Source organism: Rhipicephalus sanguineus, chromosome 4, assembly GCF_013339695.2.
Source record: "Rhipicephalus sanguineus isolate Rsan-2018 chromosome 4, BIME_Rsan_1.4, whole genome shotgun sequence".
Lineage (NCBI taxonomy): Eukaryota > Metazoa > Arthropoda > Arachnida > Ixodida > Ixodidae > Rhipicephalus > Rhipicephalus sanguineus.
The window spans coordinates 89,803,821-89,819,275 of record NC_051179.1 but is presented as its reverse complement, the minus strand read 5'-3'; the positions used below and the strand labels follow the sequence as shown (position 1 = coordinate 89,819,275).

General features: G+C 45.9%; 1 protein-coding gene across 1 annotated transcript in view; it reads left to right on the top strand.

The window, feature by feature from the left end:
- The window catches only part of LOC119390403 (uncharacterized), a 138,081-nt gene that overhangs the window by 46,756 nt on the left and 75,870 nt on the right, over positions 1–15,455 (top strand). Inside the window, exon 7 of the mRNA XM_037658017.2 lies at positions 6,219–6,306. Within this exon, the coding sequence (XP_037513945.1) occupies positions 6,219–6,306 (88 nt within the window). The remainder of the gene's footprint in view (positions 1–6,218; positions 6,307–15,455) is intronic.

Sequence of the window (15,455 nt, the reverse complement as noted above, 5' to 3'; positions counted from 1 at the left end):
CGGCTGCCGCTAGTCTGCGTCGGCTTCTTTCCTCTTCAACGTTGGGGATCAGGTCGACCAAACCGTCGATGGCAGATCAGCCTCTTCTAAAGCCGTTCATAAATGCTGGAAAGCAAGTAATGCTCTCTAGAAGCCACCCTAATCTTGATAGTAGCATCCTTTCCATTACTTTCCCGACGCAGCTGGCTAAGGCGATTGGCCTGTAGCAGGAAAGGATATGAGGACACTTCCCTGGTTTGAGCAATGCAATAATGCGACTGCATTTCCAATTTGCTAGGACTTTTCCCGACTCCCACGAGGTGTTATAGAATGAGCGCAGAGCACCTTGGATGCGGAATGCTTTCCATTATGCTCTTCACATCCAATTAGAGTTTAAAGTCACGTTCTGGAATATAGGTGGTCTGCAAATTGAGAGTCCACGCAGTTTTCCCTAACTTCCCGCCACGCATTCAAAAGTTTTTACATTTGTGTAATGCAAGTGCCAATGCAATTTGGAGAGCCGGAAACACGCCTTGGCCGCCTTGTTCTGACACCATGTACTGGAAGGGCAGCGGCTGCGACATCACCACACATTGATAATTTCGTTAAATTTGAGGGAACAAGAAATAGCCAAAGCGCCTAATCGGCGCAAAGTAGCCAAACCCGGCAACCCTGGTCGTTGAGGTAGCACATGCAGATGCTCCACTTTAAGCCGCGAAGAATGGTGTCCATAATTCTCTCGAAAGTCGACGGAGCATTGTAGAGACCAAATGGCATCCCGTTGATTTCAAAAAGCGCGCCAGAGGTTACAAATGCAGTCTTTTGCTTGTCTTCAGGATGCATCTGAATTTGCCAGTAGCCGGATCTTAAGTGTACTGAGGAAAAGAAGGAGGCCTAATGAACGCAGTCGATGGCGTCAAGAAGTGGAAGTGGGTACCCTTCATTTTTTGTTACAGGATTCAATCGGCGATAGTCGACGCAAAATCTTCAAGATCTTTCTTTTTAACCCTTTCAGCCCTGGATTTTTTATTTTGGTCAGGGAATATTTTCGTGCATGTTTTCCTAATAGTTATGACATCAGAAGACCACAAACGAAAAATTCAGCCAGTGGTGAAAGTATTAATGGACTTACAGACATGACATCAAATTAGGTCATCAGGGCTCAGCGGTTGTGAGATTTATTTATTTACAAATACTGCTATCTCGATAGAACGAGACATAGCAGGAGTGGGTACATAAGTAAATAAAACTACAAGCATACAAAACATTGAATCATACAAAGCAGAAGAGGGGACACGAGTTACAATGCATGATACTCGACGTACAATAAGGCATCATTAAAGCATCACAAAATGTGGTTCGGCAATTCTTCCACAAACTGTTCATTTGGCCTTTCCCGCAAGAAGCCATCTAAGCTGTTCCAAATTTCGACAACGCATGGAAAAAAAGAGTACTTAAAGCAATTTACAAATGGCTGAAAAGGAATAATATTAAGTGGATGGGATCGGCGCGTGGCACGCCTAGTGGAATGACTGAAATGTATCGGCGCTTGGATGCGACTGTGGCCGTGTACAATCTGATGAAGCAGTGCGATACGCTCAAGCATGCGTCGATGAGCCAAAGGTTCTAACGACAAAGCGCATGCGTGAGCAGAAGGAGAAAAATCGCGGTCATATCTGCGAAAAATGAACCGTATTGCTTTCTTTTGTATGGCCTCAAGCTTATTAATGTCAACTGCAGTGTAGGGCGACCATACCACCGAGGCATACTCTAGTAACGGCCTGACGAGGGATTTGTAAGCAGTGAATTTGCAGTCCCTGGTAGAGTGCTTGAGGGTTCGTTTCAGGTATCCCAGTTTCCTAAGTGCCCTAGCACAAATGGCTTCAATGTGCAGGTGTCACTTTAGATTTTCGGTGAAGGTAATTCCAAGATATTCAAATGTTTTCACAGAGTTAAGGTAGTGCCCATGGTAACTGTAGCGGAAAACTAGCGGCTGCTTTTTGTTAGTAAACGTCATTTGTACAGTCTTTTGGTAATTAATACTCATTTGCCACGCGGTGCTCCATGCACAAAAAGATGAAAATACATTGTTGAGACCCTCTTGATCACGTATGTTAGTTACACAGGTATAAAGCACGCAATCGTCAGCGTACAACCGCAGTCTCACCGGTGTGTCCCTAATGACCTGTGCTACATCATTAATGTAAATAATGAATAGCAAGGGCCCAAGAAACGAGCCCTGCGGTACACCGGAAGTAACCGCGGCCGACGGTGACTGTGCTTGATTGAAAGTGACAAATTGTGTCCTTAAACGTAACCAATCAGCTATCCAACCTAGTATTTTCTCGTTACTAATAATTTTGCTGAGCCTAAAAACAAGTTTTCTGTGACACACCATATCAAATGCTTTTTTGTAATCTATAAATATGGCATCAACTTGACCTCGATTATTCAGGGCTGAAGCGATGTCATGGGTGAATTCAATGAGTTGGGTAGTTGTGGTAAGGCCAGGGCGGAAACCGTGTTGATTCTGCGATAGTATGTCATTTTCAGAGAGGTACCGAAGAATATGCTTATGAATTATGTGCTCTAAGAGCTTGCAACAAGTACACGTTAAGGAAATAGGTCTGTAGTTGGAAATTTGTTGCACCCGATTGTTGTTGTACCCGATTTAAAGACAGGAATTACATTGGCGATTTTCCAAATTGTCGGCACTGTACATGTGTCTAATGATTTACGAAAAATTATCGCTAAATAACGAGCGTTCCATTCCGCATAACGCTTCAAGAACATATTTGGTATTCCATCCGGTCCGGCACTTTTATTAGTGTCGATGCTCAAGAGAAGGTTATAAATGAGAAAAATGGCATCTTTTTTCCTGCTATTCACTAGAGTACACAAAATGTGAACCACGCCTCATTTTTCAATGTGATACTTATTGAAACAGCCGCGGTACGTCAATCCGAAAATGGCGCTTACCAGCCTCAGCCTAGTCACCTCGGCGTCACCCATTTGTTTGTTTGTTTTGCCTACTTTTCTATGGCACGTACCCACTCTGGGGGATGGGCCAAGAATATGTAGTTGAAGCTTAAAATCTTATTCGAAGAATGTAAAATCTTTAAAAAAAATTAAGAGTAGAAATGGTAACAATAAATAAGACATCAAATTAATACTTCAAAAATTGTGCTATTGCGCTCGTATTTCAGACAGCCGTATTAACCTGATCAGAACACTTTGGTGAGATTAGATATATTGAACCGCATTTTATTTCACTTCGGTCAAGCTTCTTCTTCTTTGCGGCTCCCAGCCCCATAAGACTGCCACACGTGAGGTGTTGATCGCAGTGGAGATCATTGAAGAATAACTACGTCAAGAATTAGCAATTTTGGTTTCGTTCCCGAGGTGCTAGGGGAAAGGTTGTTTGATGGTGTCAATTGACACCGCCAGGGTCGAAAGGGCCAAGAAGAATCACTGGAGCTGCGCATGGAGTCACCGACTCTTGTATGACAACATTTTTCCTCCTTTCGTGTAACTGCTCGGTAATCTGGTGCTCTGATGGTGAAAGGCGGCATGGCTTTTGCCTAATCGGATTTGCCGAACCCGTGTTGATGGTATGGCGTGTTCGAGAAGAACGGATTGAGGGTATTTTGTATTTCTGCGCAAAGTCAAATACGGACACGGGTAACGATGGAAATAGGCTCGGTTACGAATGTTTTAAAACACGCACATCCGCTTCCATCTCATCATGGAGGTTCTTGGTGGAATCCGCGGACATGTATGTTTCATTACGTGGGTAGACGTCCAGTACGACACAAGCCGGTGCATCCAGGTGCCGAAGCGGTGGCGAGCATGGGCGCAACTTTTCGATAAGTGTGGATGCAAACGCTCCGGGTCATTGACAGGGACGTTCTGCCTTCGGTTACGGAGGGAGACTCGCAGCACAGCTTGAGTCCGGTTTTGTACCAGCCCCGATTGCACAGCTGCCTGCCGGTGAGCTGCAGCACACAGACGGCCTCGAGGTGGTACCCTTCCTGATCGAGTTGGACTCGCCGGAGGTACAAGGAATCCGGCCAAAAGTGATAATCAGGGCTGCACTCCATTCCGCCCAGGACTGCAACCTCACGCCTTCGTACCTGTGCTACGCCGCGGCACCATCGCGAAGGTCTTCTATAGCCACGGACAATTTGCGCGGTTCTGTCCAGGCCTCGTGAGCTACTACAGCATTGACGGTCGCTACCAAATTGTCGGCGTTTTAGGGGCGAGGCTCGTTTTAGTTTAACCTTATCACGTCTCCGTTGTCCGGCGTAACCACCCTTGCACACTGCCCACTCCTTCGTCTTTGCAAACATCCCATTACGACCCATCACCGATCCTTTGCAAACTGCCCACTACTTCGTCTTTGCAAACATCCCACTACGACCCATCACCGATCCATCACTTCACCGACCATAAATCCGTTATAATGAAGGGGGAACGGAAGCCACGTCTAGCTACCACTTACGATTAATAAAATTTCTTGTATAAATATATACAGTGTTTGTCACGTCTTTGATGATGTACTGGGCTATTGCTTTGATTGCTGCTGGGCGAAACCACTGAAGATTTCACGGTGTAACCATGATTGCTTCAGGAGCTTCGCCCAAGCACTTCATCATTCACCCGTGGATATGCTGTGAATTTTTTTCTGGAAGGCGTGGAACTACGGTAGTTTGCCGACGGCCGGCGATGGTTGGGCGGCAGGCGCAAATCCGGAGTGTGCTGACGCGAACAAGCCCAGTTGGTTTGAAAACTCCGTGAGGTCACACCGGAGCTCTCTAAGATTCTCGGCTGGGCTCGATTCAAGGTCTTGTGAGGTGGCTGCAGTCAACATGGTATTCATTGCGGATAATGGTGACAAGGCGACAGGCCTTTGCTTGGATCTCCGCGCTGTCAAGGCTTTAATCTTGACGCGCAGTGGCGTGATGGTACACCGCAGCTCCGTGGCACGCCGATGATCCGCACGCGGAGACAGGGGTAATATGGACAAGTAGGAGCTGGTGGAGGTGCTCACAGTACCGGATGCTTGTCTGAGGTTCATTGTACTCGTATTGAAACAGCGCAAAAGACGCAGGACACAGAAAGACTGGACAACACAAGAGAACGCAAACCAACTAGCCCAACTTTCCCTTTTGCTGCAGTTCATTGTACAGCATTCTAAAACAGCTCAGCCGCCGATGGGGTGCTGAGCTAGAGGGCGCGAACGGCAGTGCTGGGAGACAGGAGGCCAGGCAGTGCTGGGCAACAGGAGGCCCTGCGTTATCTTGGCGACGCCGGGATGTGCCTGCCCTTTTGCCACCGAGGAGGCCTGGAAGCAGTCCTTCAGTGGTGGCATAGGCGCTCTCGGCAGTAGTAGTAACAGGGGTGCATGATCGCGGGTGTTCCTTGGATGGAAGGCCCGTAGCACCGACGAACCACGAGGATGCGCTTACGGTTTGAGTTTTGCAGACCGCGCCATCGTAATGAGCGAGACAGACAGAATACGCGTTCTTGGGGCAAGCTGTTGTTGTTATGTTCGCCTATTAACTGTAACTCGGGCAAGATGCTCTAATCTGTCCCTCTTCTTTTTCTTCTACGCGTTGCCAAGCGCGCCGCATGTTTCCACTCTTCGTCATCACAATAAGTATGTCTAATTTGCATTCATCTTTAAAAACATATGTGGAAAACTTTTGAGATAACTAAATGATTTGATTGCTATCGAATGTATGTATTCTTAAATTTTGTAGTTTTGCTTGCGTGTCGTGGAATTCAACTACAGGGTTAACGTTCCTGCGCAATTAAAGTAGGCCGAAGATTGAGGATAAATCCAAGTAATATCAAACAATACTGTCATTTATGCTCACAGAGGGTGTATGTTTACCATAAGTATACAACTTGGCTTTGTAAGGTGCGCTTATGAGGAATGCCTATACTCGTGAGAAGTTGAAGTTGCCCATAAATTACATTCACAAAAAAGGCATCACATAAACTAGGTGGAAGATGTGCACAAAGATGTTGCTTCCAGCACCGACATCTAGGCTCTGGCACGGTGATTAAAGCTGCTGCTCTGTTATAAAAGTGTCTACCCACCTGCAGCGTCTGAACCAATAAAATAAATACGTGTTTTGCCATGTTCCTGATCTGCGAGCATAAACCCGCGAAGAGATAAGATAGCATAATACGGTACGATTTTGCTGACGTGTATCATGTTCTTTTTTTCTCAGGCGATGTCACAGGAACAACTGAAATCGCAAGTTGCATACAAAAACTTCTCTTGCCGTCTAGGCTCTTGTAACGAAGACGTTTGCGTAGGTAGTGACAATTGTACATGGTGCTTGAAGACAGCGGTGACGACAATAGTTGTTAACTAGATAAATTTACAATAAATGTTAACACGTGCGGATTTCTTGTTTTTCATCATTTTTTACCGGCTCACAAATAACTTGCTCTGCGCAAAGCGCACCTTTCGCCTCGAAACATTCTATATTCTTGTCGCTGCTTATATAGAGAAACAGCCTGTGCCTGGTGAACCTGTAGGAGCAGGAAGAAGTAAGGTGTACGTATAACAGATTGTCTGAAGGTTAGAGCCATCTGGACACCTGAAATTATTGATATCCTAACTGTCAGCGAGACATTATGACCGCAGGTGGCTTCTACGTATACACCGATCGTTAGTCCATAGTAAAACAGTCGACGACTGTTTACTATATGGCGCAGCCAGTATGGCTTATCTGATGCAACTATTTCCACCAAATCATCAAGGACTGCGCTTAGCAAGCGCTTAGCAAGATGCCACCTGGTGCTCGTTTGTACGCGGAAAACAAAAACAACATGCACAGAACAGAGAAAAACGCTACTCATGCTGGCTTTTGATCGGAAATTTCAATCATCAGTAGAAGATGTACCGTCACCATTTTAACATTATGTGACACATTAACAAACTAGATGAATAAACCGCACGCTATCGGGCCTCTTACATTGCGGTATAGACGAATAAGTCGCGAGTACGATATCATCAATAAGGCAATTCATGTCGCTGATAAACGTTTTAGTCGATGTACTTGAAGCGACTTCACAATTCTTCCATTACCCATTGACAAACCTAAATCAATAGGCTATCCATCCAGGTTCTGGAGATCGATTATTGCTGCATCGTCCATACCTTCATCATTTATTAATAATGACCAATGCTGCTCAAATCCTGAAGCTATAGTGAATGACATTAATAATTACTTCAAATCTGTTTTTTCTACTGATACTGGCATCAATCTTTCATTTTCTGCATGTAGGAATCTGCATACTCTTTCTGATCTTGAAGTAAGTTCCTCTGGAGTTCATAACCTTATATAAAATCTTGGTGTTACGAAAAGCTCTGGCCCAGACGGTATTCCAAATATGTTTCTAAAAAGGTATTCAGAGAGGTGTGCTAATTATTTTACTGTAATATTTCAAAAATCAATAATCTCTGCAACAGCTCCCCAGCTCTGGAAATGAGTGAACGTCGTGCCTGTATTTGGGAATAATGGGAAGTACAGGCTTCGGATTGGATTGCGTTAGCTAGAGAACTGTCTACGGATCTTTTTCTACAGTTTCGGTGCATTGGTTCCTACGTGGTGCTCTGCGGCGGCTGTCACGTAAACCCTGCCTGGAAGGCCTCAAAAATCCGTTGACCCCAGCGGCCTAGGAGCACGCGACGGCAAGCAGTTAATTACCCGCCAGCGCCAGAGGTGAGGAGGAAGTTTTGGAACCACAGAAACCAGAGGTGCCGAGGTAGCGCTGCCGTGAGTGGAATCTCGAGGGAGGGTGGTTGCGACCATATCCCGGTGGACATCCTCGTCGCCATTGTGGTGTAGCGACGCGGAAAGCTGCTAGCCCAATAGCAACGAAGTCGGACACCTGATCGGCTACTGACGACTGACTTCATTGCACTGTGCACGTATGTAGATGACATCACAGCTAGAGATCACAACGCCATCTCTGATGGCGTTCCACAACCAATACCAATATACAGCACTTTCGACATTACAGTTCTGTCTTCCTATATTGATAACACCGTACGCTTTGAAATAGTCGAAACAGCAGTAATGATGCATGACGACTTAGTGGACGCTCTTCATACCATTTCAGTTATTTCAATAGAGAATTCATTTTTTTAATTGTAGCAAGAGATCGGTCAATAAATGTCAACATTTCACATGTGGTCGCTCGCCAATACATTTTTTTGCGTTATGTTCTTTTATTTATTGAAATCAATTGTCATTAAACTGTAGTCAGAATAACCGCGAGCTGTTTGTGGTACGTGTTGTCATTGTCATCCTTTTTAAAGAGCAAGAATGCTTTGACATGGCTAAGGTCAAATGTTTAGCGTTGTTTGAATATTGTGTGGCTCAGTTTTACTCTTAGCAAACGCCAAAACATACTATGATGTCAGCGAGCTGTAGCGAGCCTTCTATAGAAAATATCGACAGCTGTTTTTAGTACGTGCACCTTTTCTGGCTTATTAGGCCTTTTCATATTTTAAGGAGACATAGTGGCAATGTGTGCTTCGTAGTTTTTGCTACATTTCAACCCACGGTATTGGTAGTAGCGTTGTTCTTGAACGTCAGGTTATTTCAATAATGCGTTGTTTACTAACTTCTTTCTCGTCAACTGTGTCAACTCTGTACGTGGCCGACAAACGATTTCTTCATAGACTATCTCAATACCAGGCATCGCGAGTGACATCTGCAACGACTATCCGCAAGGATAGAAAATTAATGACTTTCCGAATGTGGAGGTGGGCATCTGCTTTTTTAATGAAGTAAAAAGAAATGAAGGAGTCGCCACCAATTTATGGTGACCTTTCTTCTTTTGGCTTGGTTACTAGAAGTGAACTAAAATCTAAGAAAAAACCATGCCTTTCGTGAATTCTAAACGTTCATGTTATAGCACAGCCAGCTAACACCATGCAAGCGATGTAGTTATGCGGTACTCATAACAAATAGCAGTTTCTTCAAAAAATCGCTCAAGGACTTTACTCGCCTTATGGGAGAACAATGATGGCTATGGAGCTAATATGCTGCGGGTACTTGCTACGAGCAACTACAAAGTAACAGCTGGCGCGCGTTCTGCAACTTATTTAACGGCACGCTTGGCACCAAGAAGGTGTAGAAACGCTACAGAGCATCCTTGACCCCATAACCACAGCGACAGAAACAAATGCGCTCCTGAATCAACACGTGAGAATTAACCGGACACACTGTAACAACTCGCCCGGGAACTCAAGCTGAAATACTCGGTAATACTATGCCCCAGACGCGGTGCATCAATCAAAGGACTCGACATGCCCATCATGTATGCATAAGTGGATTCGGCAGCGAAGTACCTCAAGAAAAATACTGCCGGGCCTCTGCGGTATTACCAATGCCTTATTAAGGAGCTTAAGCAAAGAAACTTTTCAAGCCATAACACAAGGATTCAACGAAGAAATCTGTAAATGGTTCGAAATGGTTCTTGCAGCGCTGCAAGACGAAGACGTAGGACAGTGCTCGCCCTGTTATTTCCCCTTTTACGTCTTCGTCATTCAGCGCTCCATCAACCATGCAAATATACCAAGTAGCCCAACTTTCCATTCTAGTGAACGACATACGTATCGGACGGCCACTCATTTAAGCAGTCATACTCAAAGAGCGCAAGACGACACAGCCGGCGGTTCGGCACAGCCTAACAAGGTAGGAAAGTCCTCTCAGGTGACCGAAGCGCGATCGCGGATTGCCTCCGCGACTAAAGAAATAATCCAACTCAAGAGTCGGACGACGTAGTCGCAGGCCGTGCGGCTCATGATCTCAGTCTTGAGTGCGCGCCTCTAGGTGCAGCCTCATATTCACCCGCCTTTTCGGAGATGCCGCACGCTTCTCAAGTTGCATCCCACAGTAGATTGTCTATACCCGGTTACGCTTTGCCAAGCTCGTCCCCATAAGATTTTAATACGAAACGGAAGAACACAGGCTGCACCCCACCTCCATGTATGGCCTCCTGAAAGCAATATTGCCACAAGGCGTCTTTCTCTTACTGAGAAACTTCGTCTCTCAGTAAGAGTCTGCCATTGTGCAGTCTCAAATTGCTCGTGGCCCTCGAAGTAGCGAAAGCATTTGACACCATCCCACACTAAACAATCCTACACGACTTCGCCGGCATTGGATGCGCAGAACGCGCATGTAACAATTTCGTCGCGGAGTTTGTGCACCACCCCAAAGCCCAAACTAGCGTAAGAGGCACAAACTCAGATGATTAGGACCAATTTCAGAAAGGCAGCCCTCAAAACGTTCATCCTGTCATTTTTTCTGTTCAACATCGGACTCAGGAAACTCGTACTACAACTAAAGAGCATCCTGACCCCGGGTAGAAGGGCTAGAGAGGGCTCGTATGGCGACACATGCTACAGACGGCCATCGACCACATCGAAACGCACTTACAAGCAGTGGCCCTGTGTTATTGAGAAACAGCTATCGAGAAACTCATCCTATCAGTCAAGAGAATGAGGCCCTGAGAGCCCTTTAGAGCGAAGTAAGGACGAGCTCATCGAAAACGAGGCGCTGAACCAGTGTAAGCGCTCGTCGTGAGCCGCGTCACATTTGCGCTACACTATCAAACCATGCGCAAAATAGCGGCAGAGCGGATAGAAAGCCTCGTGAGAGGCGCGTGCATGTGGGCTGCAAGTGGGCTCAAATGTGTTGCAGATTCTGAGACCTAGCCGTGTGTCTGTGCTCGTGTTGTTGGGTAGTTACCAGGTGGCCTAGCGCCACAGTTCTTGCGCAGAGCGAACGCCTTAACACGCCGACGGCGAGTAAGACCTCTAAGCTAAACGCCAAAAACACCTGTAACACCTCAAGGACACAAGGACAGGCAATTAGTACGACCGGTAATTTTCAGCTGGTGATAATTTTGAGTAAGAATTCGACGCTTACGCTTTGTCTACTTGGCCTTCCTCTTGTCTGCGTTTGATTTTGCGCTGTTTGAATTTCCCTAATGTGCCTGGTAATCGGGAGCTCGTTATGTGCCAGCAGTGACAACACAGATCATTAGGTAAATCCACTTGAGAATATGGCGCGCGAAGAATTGCAACCAGCAACGGGAGCGTGGGGGTCTTCTCAATCACGTCCCCACGTTTACGTTCAAGAAGTGTGCCACTGCGTGTTGACTCCTTCCGTACCGCACCTTTCTCATAATTCTCCCAGACACATTGATTATGAAGCACCTTTCTTGGCAAATCGTCCCGGTTGGGTATGTCAATGCTCAAACATGTGCGCATACAAGCAAGAAATGCCGCAGAATATGAGAAGCTCCGCAAAGAGAATTAGAAAGTCTGTCACATATTTTGGCAATATCCTTGCTCTGTTCAGGAATTATAATGATGTGCGTTCGAAGTGGTTAAAGCGAAACCATTGATGGGTGAAATCGCGTGCGACCTTATTATGAGCTTTGCTATTATAGCGAAAAATGATTTTCGACATGCGGCTAGGTTTAGTAGAAGCATCTTTGGTTTAGTAGAAGCATCTGCCATTGAACTTTAGTCAAATTGAACGTCAGGTGAATAAAAATATGTGGTGGTATCATCTGACTTTAACTGCAACAAAAGGGCTGCGAATAAAGTAAGGTCGGTATTTAGATTTGTTTTCATATCATGTATTAGCACTTTACTCATAGGAAGCGCTGAAAAACATTTGACGTCAGGGAAAGCTGCAGCCAACCTTTCGCAGAACACTCAGACAGCCATATTTCGTTCATTCATATTTCCTAGCTTATCTCTCTTTCAGTAAGAGGGCAGTTTTGGTAATATGTGCCACGTGGTTGCTAGTGTTGCTTCACCCATTTTATTGCGATTTGCATTCCCTTGGAACATCATGTAATTTTTGTGTTGTTTTCAGTCGTCTTCCTCGCCAATTGGGTAACTAACTGATTGTAAAGTTCACTGTAAAGTGTGCAGCTTCCTTCATCAATGTCACTGTAAACTGTTTATTCTAAGGTGCGTAGTTGCCTTCATCAGCGTGATCACATGCAACAGCACACTGTACATTGAAGTTAAAGGAAGATTACGCGCGAGATCCAATTCGTCGGAACCTCAATTGATCTGGCTCCTTCTTAGCCACTAGTCGACACGAGCAGCAAAAAAATTACACCATCTCCCGCTAAAGGGGACCATGAGGCGATGCGAAGCCGGAGCACTTGCACGATCGCGTTCCGTTGGCGTTCGTTGGGCATGCTACCGACCTCGCGTCGTAGAACGCGAAGAGGGACGCTACGCGCGTTATATCTTCCATCTAGCCTGGCCGTTAATTCTCACAGGGCGAGCGGGGAACGCGGTCGACAGGCGGGCGAGAGGGGGGCAGCGTAGGAGTGGAGAGAGAAGGGGAGGGGACGCGCATGAGCTCGAGCTCATCGCGGCGTTGCGCAGGAGAGAATTTCGGCTTGTCTAGCCCGCGTTTCAGAGGAAGAGTGGAAAGTGGGAGGGGAGAGGGGAAGTGGAGAGGGGTATGGGAGAGAGGGATGGGAGAGGAAAAGTGGAGAGGGGAGGGGAGAGGGAAAGTGGAGAGGGGGAGTGGAGAGGAGGTGTGTGGAGAGGGTATGCGCATGCGCAGTAAGGGTGGTCACGCCGCACACCACCATCACCGGATTGAGCTCCGCCTTAAGATACTTCGCATCTAAAACAAGTTGCGTACACAAATACGCACAAAGCGACTCAATGGGTTAATCTTTATTCCTTATTCTACAGTCAAGTTCTCCAAATGCGTATAGTTACACAGTTACCAACTCTGGAGGGATTGGGTCTATTTTGCCGGCCCCTTTATCTGTCGCAATTCCATTGCTTTTCTTGTGGCGAAGCAAGTAAGTCGAGGAGTTCTTGCAGTTGTTGGCTTAGGTATTCATATTTGTTTCTAGTACTCCATACGGACATAGTGCTTTCAAGGCTTCTGATGTCTATACTGAATCGTATTTCTTTTCGTAGTATTTCACAAGTACATACATAGAAGTGCTGTGTCTGCGTCGTTTTTCGTCCTTGTCGATTTGGGCGCTCAAAATGTGAAACATAGAAGGATTTTTTACATTATTTGCTCTTTGACCAATCATTTGGCGCTTTGTCGTGTAAAGCGCTGAGTGTAAAGTGCCGCAGGTTTTAGGGGCAAAGCTCCTTATGCCGTGGGTCTGTCCATCCTTCGTTTGTTTGTAGCGTTGTAGTAGCCACCTCTAGATCGTGAGAAGCGCGCGTTCTGGTATGCAGTAGAAGAAGAAGACGACGTTGACGAGTGAGACTCTCGTGCGTGTTCGCCTGTGCGACATTTTTCTTCTTTACTGCGCGCGTTCTGGTATGCAGTAGAAGAAGACGACGACGTTGACGAGTGACACTCTCGTGCGTGTTCGCCTGTGTGGCGTTCTTTCTTTTTTACTACGTATCGTGTTTTCAACGACACCTGAAGACAACATTTCAGAAGTAACACGCTATGAGGCTTCCTCTTGGCACTCTTTCTCTTTAGCTCGGAGTCGCCAGGTGAAAGACAAGGCTGCGGAACGGAGGACTTCCTTGATAACAGTTCCGGCCATAGTTGCGGTGTGTGCAACAGATTGTGGTTCTCAACAATCTAGTCACAGTATCTTCCATCAAGAAGGACCACGCTCGCGTCAATGTCATCGCCGTGCTGTAGCGCGAGTTCGCTTCGCCCCACTCATCATCATTCACCACGTGGAAATGCTGTGATTTTTTCTATAGAAAATTCCCTCCATCTTTGGTGAAATTGGCGGTCATGCCACCTTCTCCAGTCACTTTTTCGCAGAGCATATCGCGGACGGCTTCTCGTAGGTTGTTGCACGTGGAAAGTCAGCCTTTTGCTCGACTTTGATTTCGCCCTGAGATGGACGACTTATATTCAAATTGTACAGTTCTGAGTAGACGTCGTGGATCACTTTCACTGTATTGTTTCATTTGATCATAACATTGCCTTATTCATTATTTTACTGGCATAATGCGTATGTTCGCTAGGACTCTCCTAATGCCGGATACTGTTGCCTAGTGCTTGTTAGTAATGACTGCAGTTTAGCCCTCCATAGCACTGCATAGTGGTCAGTGTCGTGTAGCAATGACTCATATTATTCATCGTGTGCTAGTGTTGCCTAATGTTGGCTAGGGCTGGGTAACGTTGTCTATGTACAGCCGTGTAGTGTTTGCTTTCCGCTCCCTATAACAATGTAACAAATATTACATGTACACTGGCATAAGTATTCCACTCGTAATACATCGTTGCTCGACCTCACAAAATTGCGCCGACTAACGGTGCTTATGTTATGCAAGATGCGCGCCGGAGCGTGCATCTCTGTGAGATAAAACTGGCGTCTTCTTTCCAACGCTAATTCCGACGGAATCATGCCATTAACTCGCATCGACACAGGTGCACCGAGCTTAATTTATACAGCAGCTGTTTGATGACTCTTGGTTCGCATAACAACAATCTGCTGGAAATATTCCCTGCGACAATATCCTCTTCTTGGATATACCTCAACAAATATATGAACGAATAAATCAATAAATATCTGCACATTAACCGTATGTATCTTGTCGTAGATCATTTTAACGCTAAAATCACCAATTCCTAAGGCCTCGCGATATAAACTGTGCTAGTGATAGTTACTACTTCATTCTCATTGGGGTGCATAAGAAATATCTACAGTGGACGTTGGTTGTATTGCACGAACTGAAAAAGAGTTAATTTGTTTTTCATGAAGTGGTCCTGTATTTGCAATACAGTCATTGAAACTGACAACAGTGTTTTCGTCAGTGCGACTTGGTAAAATCAGTTCAAGCAGGGGTCTACGTGAGCCGCGGACATCTCGCTAGCGGCCAGGCCTGGACATGACTGTCTTCGTCCAATGTATATATTTTTTTAATTCTCTTAATAAGAGTCCTCATGATCTACACAGACGTGACTGGTCTCAAGCATTTTTTTTTTGTGAGGCAATACGTCCGAACACCACGTGTTGGAACATAGCCGTAAAACTACGTAATACTCTATATTTCAGAATCGGCGTGCAGATTTCACACATTCTTATAATGAGCAGCGATTTATTTCGCCAAACGTGCCGTCATATTCCCTGCAGAAGTGACCCAACATGTATAGATGTATGAGATACGGGAACGGCTTTCTTTCAATGGAAGCGTTAGCGGACGTTTTGTTCAAACTCCCGCGAACACCTCCCCCCCCCCCTTGCCTGCTCCAACCTTCATCACTATCCCGGCCTTTGCGGGAGAATTATTTTCCCGACTGCGGCCCGCTAGCTCAGAGGAGTTTGAGACCACTGACTTTGCGTAATAACCAACAACGCAACCACCAAACCGGTATCCTTCTATGAACCAGTAAGAGAGACCAGTAAGAGAGGGCTGCCGTTCTCCTTCCGTCTTCAGACGAACAGTACTCAGAAGAGTGGTAAGTTGG